General features: G+C 44.9%; 1 protein-coding gene across 1 annotated transcript in view; it reads left to right on the top strand.

Annotated features, from left to right (window-relative positions):
- Window positions 1–15,448, top strand: part of ACOXL (acyl-CoA oxidase like) — a 365,308-nt gene that overhangs the window by 12,802 nt on the left and 337,058 nt on the right. The window contains 3 exon segments of the mRNA XM_025353945.1: window positions 4,794–4,872; window positions 13,804–13,890; window positions 14,253–14,351. Of these exon segments, the coding sequence (XP_025209730.1) occupies window positions 4,794–4,872; window positions 13,804–13,890; window positions 14,253–14,351 (265 nt within the window).

The raw sequence follows: 15,448 nt of genomic DNA, 5'->3' as shown, positions 1-15,448 counted from the left end.
TGTATTTTTTTTTTTAGTAGAGACGAGGTTTCACCGGGTTAGCCAGGATGGTCTCGATCTCCTGACCTCATGATCCACCCGTCTCGGCCTCCCAAAGTGCTGGGATTACAGGCTTGAGCCACCGCGCCCGGCCTGAGAAATACATCTTGAAGCTATAGTGAGATAACATTATACTCCCTCCAGAATAGCTAAATTTGAACAAGACTGACAATGCTGGTAGGATATGGAGAAACTGGAACTCTCATTCATTGTTGGGAGGAGCGTAAAATGGTACAACCATTTTCAAAAACTGTTTGGCTGTTCCTTATAAAACTAAACCTACACTTTAACCCCGCAGCTGCATTCATAAGGATTTACAAAAGAGAAACAGACACATGTCCCGAAAGATTTGTACACAAATGTTTATGTCAACTTTGTTCATAAGAGCCTGAAACTGGAAGCCACCCAAATGTTCACTAAAGAGTTTCGTTTAGACAAATTATGAACTATTCATAGATGGAAACCATTCAGATAATGAACTATGGATATCCTTAGTTTAACACAGATACCTCTTTTGCATGGAAGAAGGCAGACCCTGAAGAGCATATACTGTTTCCTGCTTGTGTAACTTCAAGAACAAGCCAAACTAGTGGGTGGTAATACAAAAAGAAGTGTGAGGCTGGGGGCGATAGTGGCTCATGCCTGTAATCCCAGCACTTTGAGAGGCTGAGGCAGGAGGATTGCTTGATACTAGGAGTTTAAGACCATCCTGGGCAACACAGTGAGACCTTTGTCTCCAGAAAAAAAAAATTAGCTGTCTGTGATGGCAGACCTGTCATCCCAGCTACTCAAGAGACTGAGGCAGGAGGATCCCTTGAGCCCAGGAGTTTGAGGCTACAGTGAGCTACGATCACACCACTGCATTCCAGCCTGAGCTATGAAGTAAGACTCCATCTCTAAGAAACAAAGAAAGAAAAGAGAACAGTGGTTGCCTGTGAAGGTGGGTACTAACTGCAGAGGGGCATGGGGATGCCTGCTGGGGGAAGGGAATGCCCTGTGCTCTTGATTGATGTGATGGTTACACAGGTAAATAATTGAACTTAACTCATGTGCTTAAGCTCTGTGCATTTCACTGGCTGTAAATTTTACCTTAATAATAACTGATAATAAAAAGCTCATAGTGGCTGATGTTTGGGGCAGGGTGGACACAGGAGGCCAGTCAAGAGGCTGTTACTATAGTCCAGGGCACAAGAGTGTGTTGAAGAGATGTAAAAAGTGGCCAGACTTGGCTAGGTGCAGTGGTTCACGCCTGTAATCCCAGCACTTTGGGAGGTGGAGGCGGGCAGATCATGAGGTCAGGAATTCGACACCAGACTGGCCAGCATGGTGAAACACCATCTCTACTAAAAATACAAACAAATTAGCCAGGCGTGGTGGCATGTGCCTGTAATCCCAGCTACTTGAGAAGCTGAGGTAGGAGAATCACTTGACCCTGGGAGGCTGAGGTTGCAGTGAGCCAAGATCGCGCCACTGCACTCCATTCTGGGTGACAGAATGAGACTCCATCTCAAAAAAATAAATACAAAAATAAAAATAAAAAAATAAAAAAAAAGAAGTGGCCAGACATGGGGTCTTTTGGAGGGAAGGCCAGGGCTGGTTAGCCCAGGAGGTGAGAGTCGTGCTTAGAGCTGGCAAAGGAGGCCATGTGGGCTAACATCAGAGGAGAGACAGCTCAGATGTAAAAATACAAAAACATACATTTTTTCAGAGTTTATAGCAGATTATTACATCACAATGATCTGTTACATCAAGTGCTCTACAAAGAAAGGGGAGTATTTTAAGAAAAGCTATCTTCCTCTGAGGCTGAATTTATTAAGTATGCATGTGAATAGCATGGGCTGTAATTTAGGATAAACTATAAGCTTGGTATAGTATTCATACATTTATGGAATTATTATTTAAAATCACTAAAAACTTACATGCTACTATGGAGATTGCATTTGGTTTGAATATATTAAGTATAAATGAAGGCAGCTATTGATACAGTAGAATTGCTGCAAAGATGAATGTAGAAAAGCACATAATTGTTGATTGATCATTATCATCATAGACCATTCAGTTAGTATAACTATTGATTGATCATTATCATCATAGACCATTCAGTTAGTGCTGCCATTTCAATGAGAGGTGAAACTTGTCAATATTAGACATTCTTTAATTAAGAACAATTAATCAGGAATAAAATAAGAGTTGAAGAAAATAGGGAATTTATGTGTGAAGAAGATGTTAAAATGTATCCCAGTAAGGCAGTCATTCTTATTAAGCCTGTTCTCAGTTCTGGAACTTTGGTTTGGCATCTGGAGATGGATGAGTACAAATATATGCTTAAATCAACGTCAGAGAATTAATGGCAAACTCCTATTGTCATTTCCCATCAGATCTAATAGCAAAGATCACTATCTCCTGCAGAGACAAGAGAAGGGAAGTAATTGTCAAGACAATTTATAATGCTCTAGGATGGCTAAATTTCGAGTTGATTCTTCAGTGAATGTCCTTGCAATTTATTTCAAAGTGGTGAGTAAAAGTGACTGCAGTTGGACACTCTTAAGGGCAAAGTCATACTCCTGCATTGACAGTGTACGTGAAGAGAATGAAATATGAAGAAAGCTATGAATAGTTGGAAATTCAGGGGGCTGTGCTTACTCCTGATGATTTCAGTTTGGCTAAAACAGAGCTGGTGACGAGGAAGGGTTTGTTGTGATGATTCCAGAGAGGGTGACTCTCAGGAAGATGAACTGGGGGCCCAAGACAGGTTGATGTAAGGTGCTTTCTGGGAACAAGGCTGGTGGTGAAAAATAGGGGTGGACCGATGAGGAAGGCTGGGTCACTCAGAGTCCCAAGACTTCCTCTGGCTTAATAATGAGGAGCAGGGAGGGCCGGTGGCAAGATGTCCAGATGAGAAACCTGAAGCTTCGGATTCTGATACAGGATACTGCTCTCCGCTTACCAGGTGACTCTCGTGGGACAAGTCATTTGACCTCCCTGAGCCTGGGATTTCCTATCTGTTACATGGGGTCAGTCTTTCCTGTCCTGTTAGCCTCCTGTGTAGGAATGTTGTGAGGATCTTTGCAACAAAGGACACTTGGGCCCTCTAAAAAAGTCTGCAAATGTCCGCTTTAGTTGTCTTTTATTATTTGTTGGTAATAACTTCAGCAGTGTGAACTGAAGCTGGAGTCACGCAGTGGTTTATATACTCAAGCCTGGAGATATTTTAGGAAATAATCAATACAAGATGTATTGGGTTGGAGCCATGATAAGAGTAATAAATCTTGACAGCCTGCTGTTTGAGCAAATTAATAATGATTGAGAGAAACGTTGTGAAAATCTATGGGAGGGGAAAATCTAGAGTGTGTTTGGGGTGAGAGCTTTAGCCAGTATGGAAACTGAGAGTCATTCAAGGAAGGTTAGTTATCATCCTACTACTGGTAGAGCAGTGTATACACACACACTCACACTCGCATGCACACATACACAGCCTGCTGTTTGATCAAATAATGCTTGAGAGAAACATTGCAAAAACTTTTGAGAGGGAAAAATCTAGAGTGTGTTTGGGGTGAGAGCTTTAGCCAATGTGGAAACCGAGAGTCATTCAAGGAAGGTTAGTTATCATCCTGCTGCTGGTAGAGCATTGTATACACACACATACTCGCACACACACACATGTGCGTACAGATGCACACACACATATAGATACATGCATACATGGACACGTGCACACAGACACACACACACGTACATACACATACACACATGGGTAACAAGCACCTTTTTTTGGTTGGATCTCAGAAGAGATTGGCAAGCAAGGACAACTAGCACTGATTTCAACAACGGACAGCTGCACTTTGTCCACTCAAGGGCCCACCACCTTCTAAGGAAATGCTGGCTGCCTCTGAATTTTTAAAATGAAACCTGTACAGTGTTTCTGACATGCCTCATTTATCACTGGTGGAGAAGAGTGTGTTCGTATAGCCTTGGGATTTGTTGCTGTTGTGTACAGTGAGTGAGGAGAGGGGATTGGGACCCCATGATTTTTAAATCATCAAAGCCCTGAGATGGTCTATAGTTACAAAGTAGACATACTGCTTTTCCTGTGTCCAGAATGCTCCCACACTTCCCAATCCTCCACTCTCACATCAAGATTGTCACTGAAGCTGGGTGCCGTGGCACATGCCTGTAGTCCCAGTTTCTTGGAGGGCTGAGTCACGATGATCGTTTGAGCACAGAAGTTCATGTACAGCCTGGGCAACATAGCGAGACCCTGTCTCTACAAAACAAACAAAACAACAAGAGATTGTCAACAGAGCTCCACCCAGACATTCTCTGTTGGTTGGGGCATCCATGCAGAGAGACTGCAGGCTGTGGCACACATTGGAGGAGCTGGGCAGAACCGTGGGGGTGCCGGCCTGTAAGGGGAACACCAGGAGCTGGGAGGGACAAACCTGGAGAAGGCAAAGCAAGGCACGAGGCGAGTCGGTTGCAGGGTCTCAGACTGGCCTCCATGTGGATGCAGTTGACTATCGTATAAAAAGAGTCTTTAACACTAAGAGACCAGAAAGCCACATTAAAAAAAAAAAAAGATGAAAATGTTTACTTTAGTAGAATGATGGAGTTGTTTCTTAATTTAAAGATTGCTTTTATTTTGTTTATTTTTTATTATAAAAGTAACATGCATTTGGTATAAAAACTGTGAATTTAAGAAGTCAGAAAACCATAAGGAAACCTTGATACTGAGTCTGTCACGTTTTCAGGCAGAGAAAAACAAAGAATTTTGTCAGCCGAAGCCTCGTCCTAGGAGAAGTTCTCTCCATGGCGGACACGGCCACAGGAGTGAAGGTGAGAGGCGCCGGGCACCTGCCCTTCATGAACTCATGCTCGCTTTGCATGCCAAGGAATGAAAACTATAACCCTGTGGGCTCTCTTAGTCTATGTAGAGGCACAGGTGTGGGTAAAATGGCATACCTCAAAACCCATCCCTGACTTCCCCTTTAACCATCATATCCTATCCTGTTTTTGTTTCTAATTTGCTTTTCTTCTCTATATAGTTTTGTTACAGATGCATCAATTGGTTATTTTCCTTTGTCTTAATTTTATGAAAACAGTATCATCATCCTTTGTGATTTTCTTTCTTCATTTAAATATTATTGCTAAGATTGATTCATATTGTGTGTTCCTGTATTCATTAGATTTTAAAATAAAAACCTTTTTATTTCAAAATAATAATGTTCACAGAAAGTTACAAAAATAGTGCATAGGGTCATGAGAACCCTTTAGTCATGGTGACATCTTATATAGCAGTAATGCAATGTAAAATCAGGAAATCAATATTAGTACAGCACTGTTAAATAGGACATAGACCTTGTTCAGATTTCAGTGGTTTTTACATGCACTCAATTGTGTGTGTGTGTGTGTGTGTGTGTGTGTAGTTCAGTTCGATGCTGTATGTAGATTCATGTAACCACCACCACAATCAAGATGGAGAACTATTCCATCATCAGAAAGAAACTTCCAGGTGCTACCCCTTCATAGTTCATTTGGCCTCCACTCCACCCCTGTCCTTTGGCAACCACTAATCTGTTCTCCATCTCTATAGTTTTGCCATTTGGGGAATGACATAGCAATGGAAGATTGTTCATTTTTGACCACTGTATAATATTCCTTTGTGTGAATATACCGCAGCATTTATTCAGCCACTTTCTCATGTTGTTTCCGGGATTTTGCTAATGTAAAAAGTGCTGCTGTGAATACTGTTGTCCACGTCTGGGTGTTGAACATGGGTAAAATCTTCACTTAGGTATTCAACTAGGAATGGAATTGCTAGTTACAGGATGAATGAATGCTTAACTTTAAAGAGTAGTGTTAATATATTCTCCAAAGTTAGTGCATCAATTCACATTCCCACCAACAGCATGTAATCGGATCCTGTGGATCCATGTCCTCTCCCATACTTGGAATTCTTAGATTTCTCCATTTTTTTTTTTGGAAATGGTTATAAAATGGCATCTTATTGTCTTGAGGGAAGACAATTATCTTGCATGTTCCAGCTTACCAAGGAAGGCGAACAGAATAGCTCAGGTGGGCGTGTTTGCTGCAGCCCCTCATGCTGCCCAAGCCTTCCAGCAGAGAGTCCTTCATGGGGCCCTCCTTTTCCTCCCTGAACACCACTGAGTCTCAAAATAATTCCTCGTATCCAAACACCCAGTCCTGATGTCCCCAAAGAGGAGAAATTACCACTAGAACATGAAGACAGAATGATCAGACAAGAAGCCAGGTCAGTTGGCAGTGAGTCCAATATGGTGGTGATTTCAGTTTGGCGTGAACATTGTCTATTGGTAGGTAGGAATTAAAGACAAAGAAATCTGTGAGTGCCGTCTTGTCGTGAGGGTGTCCACCATCAGGTTTTTCCAGGAAGACTGGGCCCACTATGATTTCAGCCAGGCACGATCTCCTCCCTCTTGGATGGGTTGACTGTGGCTTTCAGAGAGAGCAGTTAGCTGAGATGCAACAGATAAATAGATGAATCCCCTCTCAGAAATACTGGAGGATCCTGGTCCAGACTCTCGTGATCCCCAGTTTGTGCACTTTTACCATATTGCACCCCCACCCTACTCTGCCATCTACTTTGTCTTCAGCAAGCCTCCATGGATTGTGACCTTGAGGACAGCTCCATAGGTGGTGGCAGCTCTCTGGGTGGGGAGCCCTCTCCTCTGGTCTCCAGGGTCTTGCACTGAGCTTAGTCCATGGAGTTTCACAGGGATTGTCTGAATGAATGAGGGAAGGGGCAGCCTGTGGCATAAAGCAGACTTAAGAAGCATTTTAACCAATTGCAATGTGCGTGTGTCTTATTGACATCCTGGTTCAAACAACAAACTATTTGTAATGAAAAATTATGTGTCAGTTGGGGAAACCTGAGCATTGGATATTTGACGATATTAGAGAATGATCATTATATTTTTAGGTGGGATAATGGTTTTAGGGTTATGTTTTAAAAAAGAATCTGAATCTTTTACATATGTATTGGAAATATTCAGGGAAGATGTGATATATGATGTCAGGGATAAACATCAAGATAACCTGGGGTATAGGAAGGGAAAGTACGTGGGGGTGGCGGAGGGAGGGAGATGAAGGAAAATGGACCATGAGCTGGCCATCCTTGAGTTCATTAGATGCTTCTATTTTGTTTGAATATTTCCATAATAAAAATTTTGAAAACTCCTGAGTATCCTAGAAGGAAACTGGCAAGGACTTAAAAAGTCCTTTGAAATACTTCTCTGAGGCCGGGTGCAGTGGCTCACACCTGTAATCCCAGCACTTTGGGAGGCCAAGGTGGGTGGATCACGAGGTCAGGAGATCGAGACCATCCTGGCTAACATGGTGAAACCTCGACTCCACTAAAAATACAAAAAATTAGCCAGGCGTGGTGGTGGGTGCCTGTAGTCCCAGCTACTTGGGAGGCTGAGACAGGAGAATGATGTAGACCCGGGAGGCAGAGTTTGCAATGAGCCGAGATTGCGCCACTGCACTCCAGCCTGGGTGACAGAGCCAGACTCCGTCTCAAAAAAATAAGAAATACTTCTCTGATCACTCCACTCTCCGCTTGAAACCTCTTCCCTCCCATTATGCTTTAGAAACATCCTCTAATCCTTGATGTTGCCCATGGGTCCTTGCAGGTGTGGCCCTGGTCACGTCTGTTCCACTCTCCCCTTTTTCTGGTTCCTTTTACCCACCTTTGGACCACTTGCTCCCAGCCCTAGCTTGGTCTTTCCCCTCCTTCTCCTGGCTGACACCTATTCATTCTTCATGTCCCAGCTAATGTGTCCTTCCCAGAGGGATGCCCCTCTCAAGCCTTGAACTTGAGTCCCATCCACTCGCTGTCACCTGTCTTTGCTTCTTACAGTTTTCTGCCATAACGTGCACCCATTTTGAATCTGTGTATTTACTCATGGAATTACTTTATGGCTCTCACTACCAAGAGAGGGAAAACTCCTTGAAAACTATAACCTTTTCATTCTTGGTACATAATAGGTGTCAATACTTGAGTATTAAGTAAATATATAAAGTCAAAACGATATGGTTTTTTCTCAAAAAGTAGGACATAAAAATTACCATACAGCCCAGCATTCCACTAACTGGATATATACCCCAAATAATCGAAAGTAGGGACTGAAACAGTACTTGTGTGCCAATGTTCATTGCACATGATTCACAATAGCTAAAAGCTGGAACATGCCAATGTTCATTGCACATGATTCACAATAGCTAAAAGCTGGAACATGCCAATGTTCATTGCACATGATTCACAATAGCTAAAACTGGAAATAAGCCACATTTCCATCAACAGCGGAGTGGGTAAACAAAATGTGGTATAGACACACAATGGAATATTGTTCAGCCGAAAAAAAGAATGAAGTTCCCCCACATGCCACAATGTGGATGAACCTTGAAATTATAAGGTGAAATAAGTCAGACATAAAAGGACAAATATTATGTAAGTCTGCTTATATAAAATGTCTAGAATAGACAGATCCGTAAAGACAGAAGGTAGGTTAGAGGTAACGAGAGGTTGGAGGAAGGGGAGAATGGGAGTTGTTGCTTAATGTACAGAGTTTTTGTTTGGGATGATGAAAAAGTTTTGGAAATAGTGGTGATGGTTGTACAACGTTGTGACTGTACTTCATACCACTGAATTGTATGCTTGAAAGTGGCTAAAATGGCAAACTTTATGCTATATATATTTTACCACAAATAAAAATGACAATTAAAAATTATTATTAAGTATGCTGTCCCACACATCAGTAATTGTGGGAGATTTTTTTTTCCTGGAGCTTGGAAATCCGAGACAATTAGAGGAACCTATAGATTGCGCAGCCCCCAAGTCCTGACCAGGAGGACCATGGCTCTTTTCTATTGGTGGTAGAGGAGATGCCAGGAGGGCATGTGGTGTGCTGGGAACAGTTCCTGTGAGCTCTGGATCAGTCGGGGGTTCCCCAGATCCCCCTGCCAGCTCAAGAGCCACTGGTGGTCCCTGCGTTTCACAGGCGCTGGTTGTCAACCTGAGGAAGGGGCGCCAGCATCAATTCATCAGCATCAGCTGTGCCCTGCATGTTCAAGTCCCTTTTCTCTCTCTTTCCAGGTCTGTTTATCCAGTGGCTTTGCATTTCCCTGAACACCTTGGACAAACTCATTTGTACTCGCACAGCCAGGTACTGGCAGGACTGTGGGCTGGCTCTGAGAGTGGCTCACAGCGAAAGGGGTGGGCACACTAACAAAATGCCAGGGAAAAGGATTGTCTTTGTTGGTGCTTTGAATCCCCACTCTAGCTTGTGAGCCAGCCCAAGTTTCCTGCCAAAAACATGGGTGCAATCTGGAAGGATTCTAACTAAAGCTGAAAGAAATGAGACATGCTTCCTTTTCTACTTCTCCATGGCTGTTCTGTTTTCCCTTATTTGAACCGTCCTATTATCTGTCTTAGCCTGCTTGGACTGCTATAACAAAATACCATGGGCTGGATGAGTTCAACAGCAGAAATTTATTTTCCCACCTTTCTGGAGGCTGTAAAGTCTAAGATCATGGTGCCAGCATGGTCAGGTCCTGGTGAGGGCTCTTTTCCTAGCTTGCAGACAGCCACCTTCTCATTGTGTCCTCATTGGTGGAGAGAGGTGCTGCTCTTTTTTCCTCTTCTGTAAGGGCACCAATCCCATTATGGGAGTCCTACCCTCATGAGCTCATCTACCTTGATCATTCATTGCCCAAAGTTTCCATCTCCCAATACCATTACATAGAGGGTAGGGCTTCAACATGTTAATTTTGCAAGGACAAAATTCAGTCCATTTCTGGAGTCCCCATTGTCTCAAAAAACACTTCCAGTTTTCCATTTGTGGAAATTTGCTCTTGGAATTAGGAGATCCTGAATACACTCGAAGTCTCTTTAGGAGACCCTTGTTGGGCTGTAGTATAGCAACAGCCTGGCCTATTGCAGCCAGGAAGCCAGTAGGCTTCCTGCCCACGGGACAGACCTTACTGGTCCACTGGGGCAGGGGCACACTCAGAACAACACAGTTGCACATTCTGCTTCTAGGACTTCCCAGCCACACTTTTGGCATGTTCCTTTGTACATATGTACCTTAGCTTTCTCTTCTGTAAAGATGGCATTGCTAATGCCCATTCACAGGCTGTGTGTAGATTTAAATCAGTAATACCTGCAAGGATCTCCGTGCCAAACCTGGTAGGTAGCAGGAGCCTCCATAAGTGGTGGGGACTGTAACCTCCTGGGACATGGCTGGGGGCCCAACTCCATGGTCTTCCAGGTATTGGCTTCATTGGTAGGTTGAGGTGATACCAGCCTGCCTTCTCAGCTGTAACACACCAGATTTCCCTTCCACTTCAGGATGTCTCCTTTTAGTCTTTATTTAGAAGCTAGGAAGCCCTGCCATAGCCCCATCCTTTAGCCCCTGTGACCTGTCCTGGCTGCACCTCCCACCCCTCAGCTGTCTCACACTGTGGCCTCTGGAGGCTGCTGCCGGCCCTCACTGGGCATGTTGTGATCATTACCTCATGTGCTCGATGTCATAGCTGTCACTTTTCTTCTCCTGATAAGTGAGAAAAGAGAGAGGAGGCTTTCTCAAACAAGGTGGGTGCATGTTTGAAGTTCGAGTTTTCATTGGGTGTCCCCCAGCCAACTCTACTTTTTCCCTCTTACCACTGCTTTTTGCAGTCTGTCTCAGAGCAAATGGTCCTCTCTGTGTCCTGTTCCCTGAGGTCTGCCAGGGGCAGGACGCTGGGGAGTCTGACAGGAGTGCCACAGTGTCCTCTCAGAGGACACTCTGCGACACTCCCACGTGATGGGTTGATGCCTACCTCCCATCAGCCTCAGCATTTCTGTTTTAAGGAGTCCATACCCTCCTTCTGGCTCCTCTCAGCCCCTCCTCCAAGCTGCTGCACTGCAATCAATGGGTCTCCATCCTCCTGGAAACGCAGGCCACAGACCCAAGTGTCTCCCGGAGTCCTCTCTTTCCTTCTCCTCCCAAATCCATCCCATCAACTCCGTCTCCAGAATCTACCCTGAATCCCTCTACTTCCCCGCTTCCCTGTTTGCCTCCTTCCTGGCCTGTGGGCTGGGGCCCATGCCCCTCCCAGAAGGCAGCTGCTGAAAGCATGTCAGGCCAGGGAGCCCTCCACTTCTAATCCCCAGGAGCTCCACCTGCATTTGGCCCAGCTTGGTTGGATTAGCTGCCATTTAGAGAATGTGACTTTTGTGGGAAATGAACCCCACACCTCACCTGACTATGTGGATTGAGGTCACGCAGTCACTGCCTCTGTCAACTGCTGCCATTTCCTGCAAACTTACAGGTTCACTTCCACAGCCCAGGGTGCCTGCTAAGACATTTAGTGAATAGGGCTTTCAAAATGTGGATCAAATGCTCTAGGTTTTTTTTTTTCCCTCTTCTTAAGGAGGAGGAAAGGATTTAAAACCTAGAAGAGGAATATATTGTCAAGAGTGCGTTAGGCACCAGCCAAAGAGATTTAGAGGTGGAAAACCTAACTTGTTTTAGTTTTAGAAAAAAATTTTTTTAAAACTTAACTCCCAAGATGGTTTAGGGAAAAAACATGTACCATTTGGGTTGCTTCCATTTCCCATGTTGGAATTAGTAATGCAATTTGCAGTGCCCGCGATGATTCTGTAGAGAAGTGAGCTGAGTCATCGGGGTGTGAATCATCTTCCCAGGATATTTTATGATTCTCCAAATGAAAAGCACTTCACATGTCAGATGTGATTAGTGAAATTCATCTGTCCTGATGCCAGAGCGTGTTAACTGGTCTGAGCTGCTAGAGTTGATCCAGTACCGTTTCACAAAATTAATACCGGGTTGTTCATACACATGGGGTATGAACAGAGAGCTCATCCAGATGCAGTGACCCCAGGAAAAAAGTCCACGCTAACCTTGCCTAAGCAAAAAAGGCACATATTGGCTGCTTTTACTCCTGTAAGTCAGGAGTCTAGGGTGTACCAGGCTTCAGGTCTGGATGTGCATGACCTGGTCTCTCCCATCTCTCAACTCTGCCTCCTTCCCCCAACCTGGTCCTCATACTTCGGCTTCATTCCCCAGCTCGTGGCTATACGGCCCCAGGCTTCCATCCCTCCAGATTCCATAACATCACAAAAGAGGGCTTCTCTTCCACAATAGCTCAGCCTTGTGTCCTGGCTTCCACTCCAAATGGACCCACCCAGATCGTGAATCCATCCTGAGAGCCATGTCTGGCCAGATCAGCCAGTCCTGGGCTCCCAACTCATCCTAAAGCTGGGGGTGGGGTCAACATCACCCACAAACCACTTGGACAGATTCTAGGGGAGGAGGGCTCCCCAGATGAAAATTGGGGTTGTATAGCTAGGAGGGGGAAGGAACTCTGACCTGCAGACACAGCAAATGTCCCTACATTCAAGTTCTTCTGTCTTCGCAGTCAGTCACCCTGCTCCTTCCAAACGGCCCTGCTCAAGCCACTCTGCCTCTTCCTGTTTCTTCTCCTTCTCCTTCTCATCCTCATCCTCTTTCTCTTCCTCCTCCTCTTTGTCAGTGACACTTTTCCAGGGTTTACAAAAGACCAGGCAGCCTGGGCATGGTGGCTCATGCCTGTAATCCCAGCACTTCAGGAGGCCAAGGTGGGAGGATTGTTTGAGATCAGTAGTTTGAGACCAACCTGGGCAATATAGCAAGACTTTCATCTCTACTAAAAATAAAAAAAAATTAGCCAGGTGTGGTAGTGTGTGCCTGTAGTCCCTAATCCCAGCTACTCAGGAGGCTGAGGCAGGAGGATCGCTTGAGCCTGAAAGTTTGACAATGCAGTGAACTATGATCATGCCACTGCCTTCCAGCCTGGCTGAAAGAGTGAGATCCTGTCTCTTAAAAACAAACAGAAACAAAAACCAAAACCCCACAAAAGACCAAGCAAAGGGCTTGGCAGTTGACTCTCACTGAATCCTGATGGCCACCATATGAAGTACTATAAGGCATTGGGTAGCTTGGGTTTCAGCCTCAGCCCTTCCCACTTTCTGAGGATGTGGCGTTGGGTGAGACACTTTCCCTCTGTGAATCCCAGTTTCTGGTGTTAAATGGGGATGATGATGCTTTCTCTCCAGGGTTGTTGTGAGAGTCAATGAGCTTGTAAGCTCAGTAGCTCAGTAAGTGGGTACTCACATTATTCATTTATCAGATGAGGAAGCTGAGACTACTATGTCATTTGTCCGAGATCCTGCAGCCAGTGGGTAGCTGAACTGGGATGGAAACCCAGGGCGCTCATCCCAAGCTGTGTGCTTGCTCGTTTTGCAGCATTGCCTCTTCCATCCACCTTCCTGTAAGGAAACACTGTTTCTCATGGCAGGACTCACCTCCGCAGACAGGGGTCAGATCGAGGGTCATTGCACACGCACTTTGTTACATGTCTTCTGCATCAGACCCTGAGCTAGATCCTGAGAGGACAAAGCAGAATGAGCGTTCGGAGCATTCATTTGATGGGGGGATCTGGGAGGCCTGAGGATGGAGGACTGACTTTCTGTGTCAATCCTGAGTGACTCATGAGCCATGTCTGCAGAGAGAAACTCGAGCTCACCAGGCAGTGAAGAGGAAGGGCAAAGAAGCAGGCCACTTGCAGGGCTTAGGTAGAGCACAGGGGACTGAAGAGCTGCTCCCTGATTGGAGTTTGGCCGTGGATTGAATTGTCTTTAGATTACTGACTGTTGCTAATGATGGTTTGTATTGTCCTTGTTTCCAGTGTGGAATAGTTTATTGGCTATTTGGTGGTGCTATCAGGAATCTCGGAAGCCCTGAACATATTACTAAGTGGTTTCAGCCACTCCAGGTATGGTATTTTCCTCAATATCAGTCTTCTATGGAGAGCCTTAAAAATCTGTAGTAGATAGATATGCATGTGTGTGTGTGTGTGTGTGTGTGTGTGTGTGTGTTTGAAGAAAAATAAAATAAAACAGAATTTGTGTCAGCAAAAATCTTGTTGACAGTGAGAATTCTGAGACTATCTTTTTTATATTGCGTTGAGCCTGTCATGTTGTTAAGCTCACGTTTGCTGTCATCAGACTGCATTTTTATAGTTTTCTCCAACACACCTGTCCCTCTCTCACCACCTTTCTTAACGGCCGAAGGGGTCTGCATTTGGAGCAGCTGCCTGACCAGCTAATTCCCTTCTAACGTCTGGTTAAACTCCAGGAGCAGAAATACACTGGGATGTTTGCAATGACCGAGAGGGGCCATGGAAGCAATGTGAGAGGGATCCAGACCGAAGCCACCGTTGACCTCTCTGCCCAGGTGAGGAATCTGTCCTCCTTCTGCCGTCCAGGGCAGCAGAAAACCTGGACAGAACCAGATCTCCTTCTTTCTGTGTCCAGCTTCACACCCTCTCTGTGTGCTCTCTGGCCCCAGGAGCTGAGATTCAGATCAAATGTCTAAGTGTTTTAATAGAGGTGGATATGTGCTCAGCCTTCATGAACCCAACACAGCCAACATTTATATGGTGCCTTTGAGACTGAACACTGCTACAAGCACTTTGTGTGCACTTGTGAATGTAATCCCTTGTCATAACTCCAAGAGAACAACACTAAAGCCATTTTGTTCTCGTTGCTAGCAGTAGCAGGAAAGGACTGGAGGAGATGCCTTTGTTGATCCTCTCCATTGTGCCCTGTGTCAGGAGGGCACTGTGCTGGGGCCACCTTATCAGAAGCTGAGTCTTCTGTACTGGGATCACGCGCTGTCCCTCACCGTGACCTGCACTGACATTTTACATGACAACAGAAACAAGAGTGTTACCAAACAATCTGACTCTTCTACCTTTACTATGTGTGGTCAATGCTGAGGTTTTTCCTTTTCATTCTTTCTCTTCCTTTTCCTTTCGTTTTCTTCTCTATTTTTCTTCCTTTCCATTCCCTTCTTGCTAATTAAAAAGATGTTGGCTAAGTCTCTCTACATTGCTAGCTCTGTCCACAGTGGGTCACAACATACCCTGGGGACGCTGCTTTGTAACCCTCATTCCCATCTCTTTAACTCCTACACACACCCGCCCCTGCTCCCCACCAAAAAAGAAAGTGACTGTGTGCTTATCTCACTCTCCTTTATAGTTTCTTGCTTGATATTGGGTGTTCCTAAGAACTACAAAGGGATAAACAAATGTTGAGGTTCTTTCTAGAAATGAAGCTGTGTCAGTTGGTGTGTGTAAGCACGTGCCCGAGCGTGATTGCGGGTGCCGCCTGGCCATGTGGCTGCTCTGCTTCATCTGTTCTTTATTTTTGCAGTTTGTCCTTGAGCATGTGGATTTTTGTTAGCGGGTTTCCTGACCCGGAAATGCTGGTTGGAGGTGGCCAGCGTCTGGAATGACAGATGCAGGGGTGGGGTATATTGGAGGATGCCCT

Source organism: Theropithecus gelada, chromosome 13, assembly GCF_003255815.1.
Source record: "Theropithecus gelada isolate Dixy chromosome 13, Tgel_1.0, whole genome shotgun sequence".
Lineage (NCBI taxonomy): Eukaryota > Metazoa > Chordata > Mammalia > Primates > Cercopithecidae > Theropithecus > Theropithecus gelada.
Note: the sequence above shows the minus strand (reverse complement) of the source record. Positions and strands in the feature narration are given on the sequence as shown.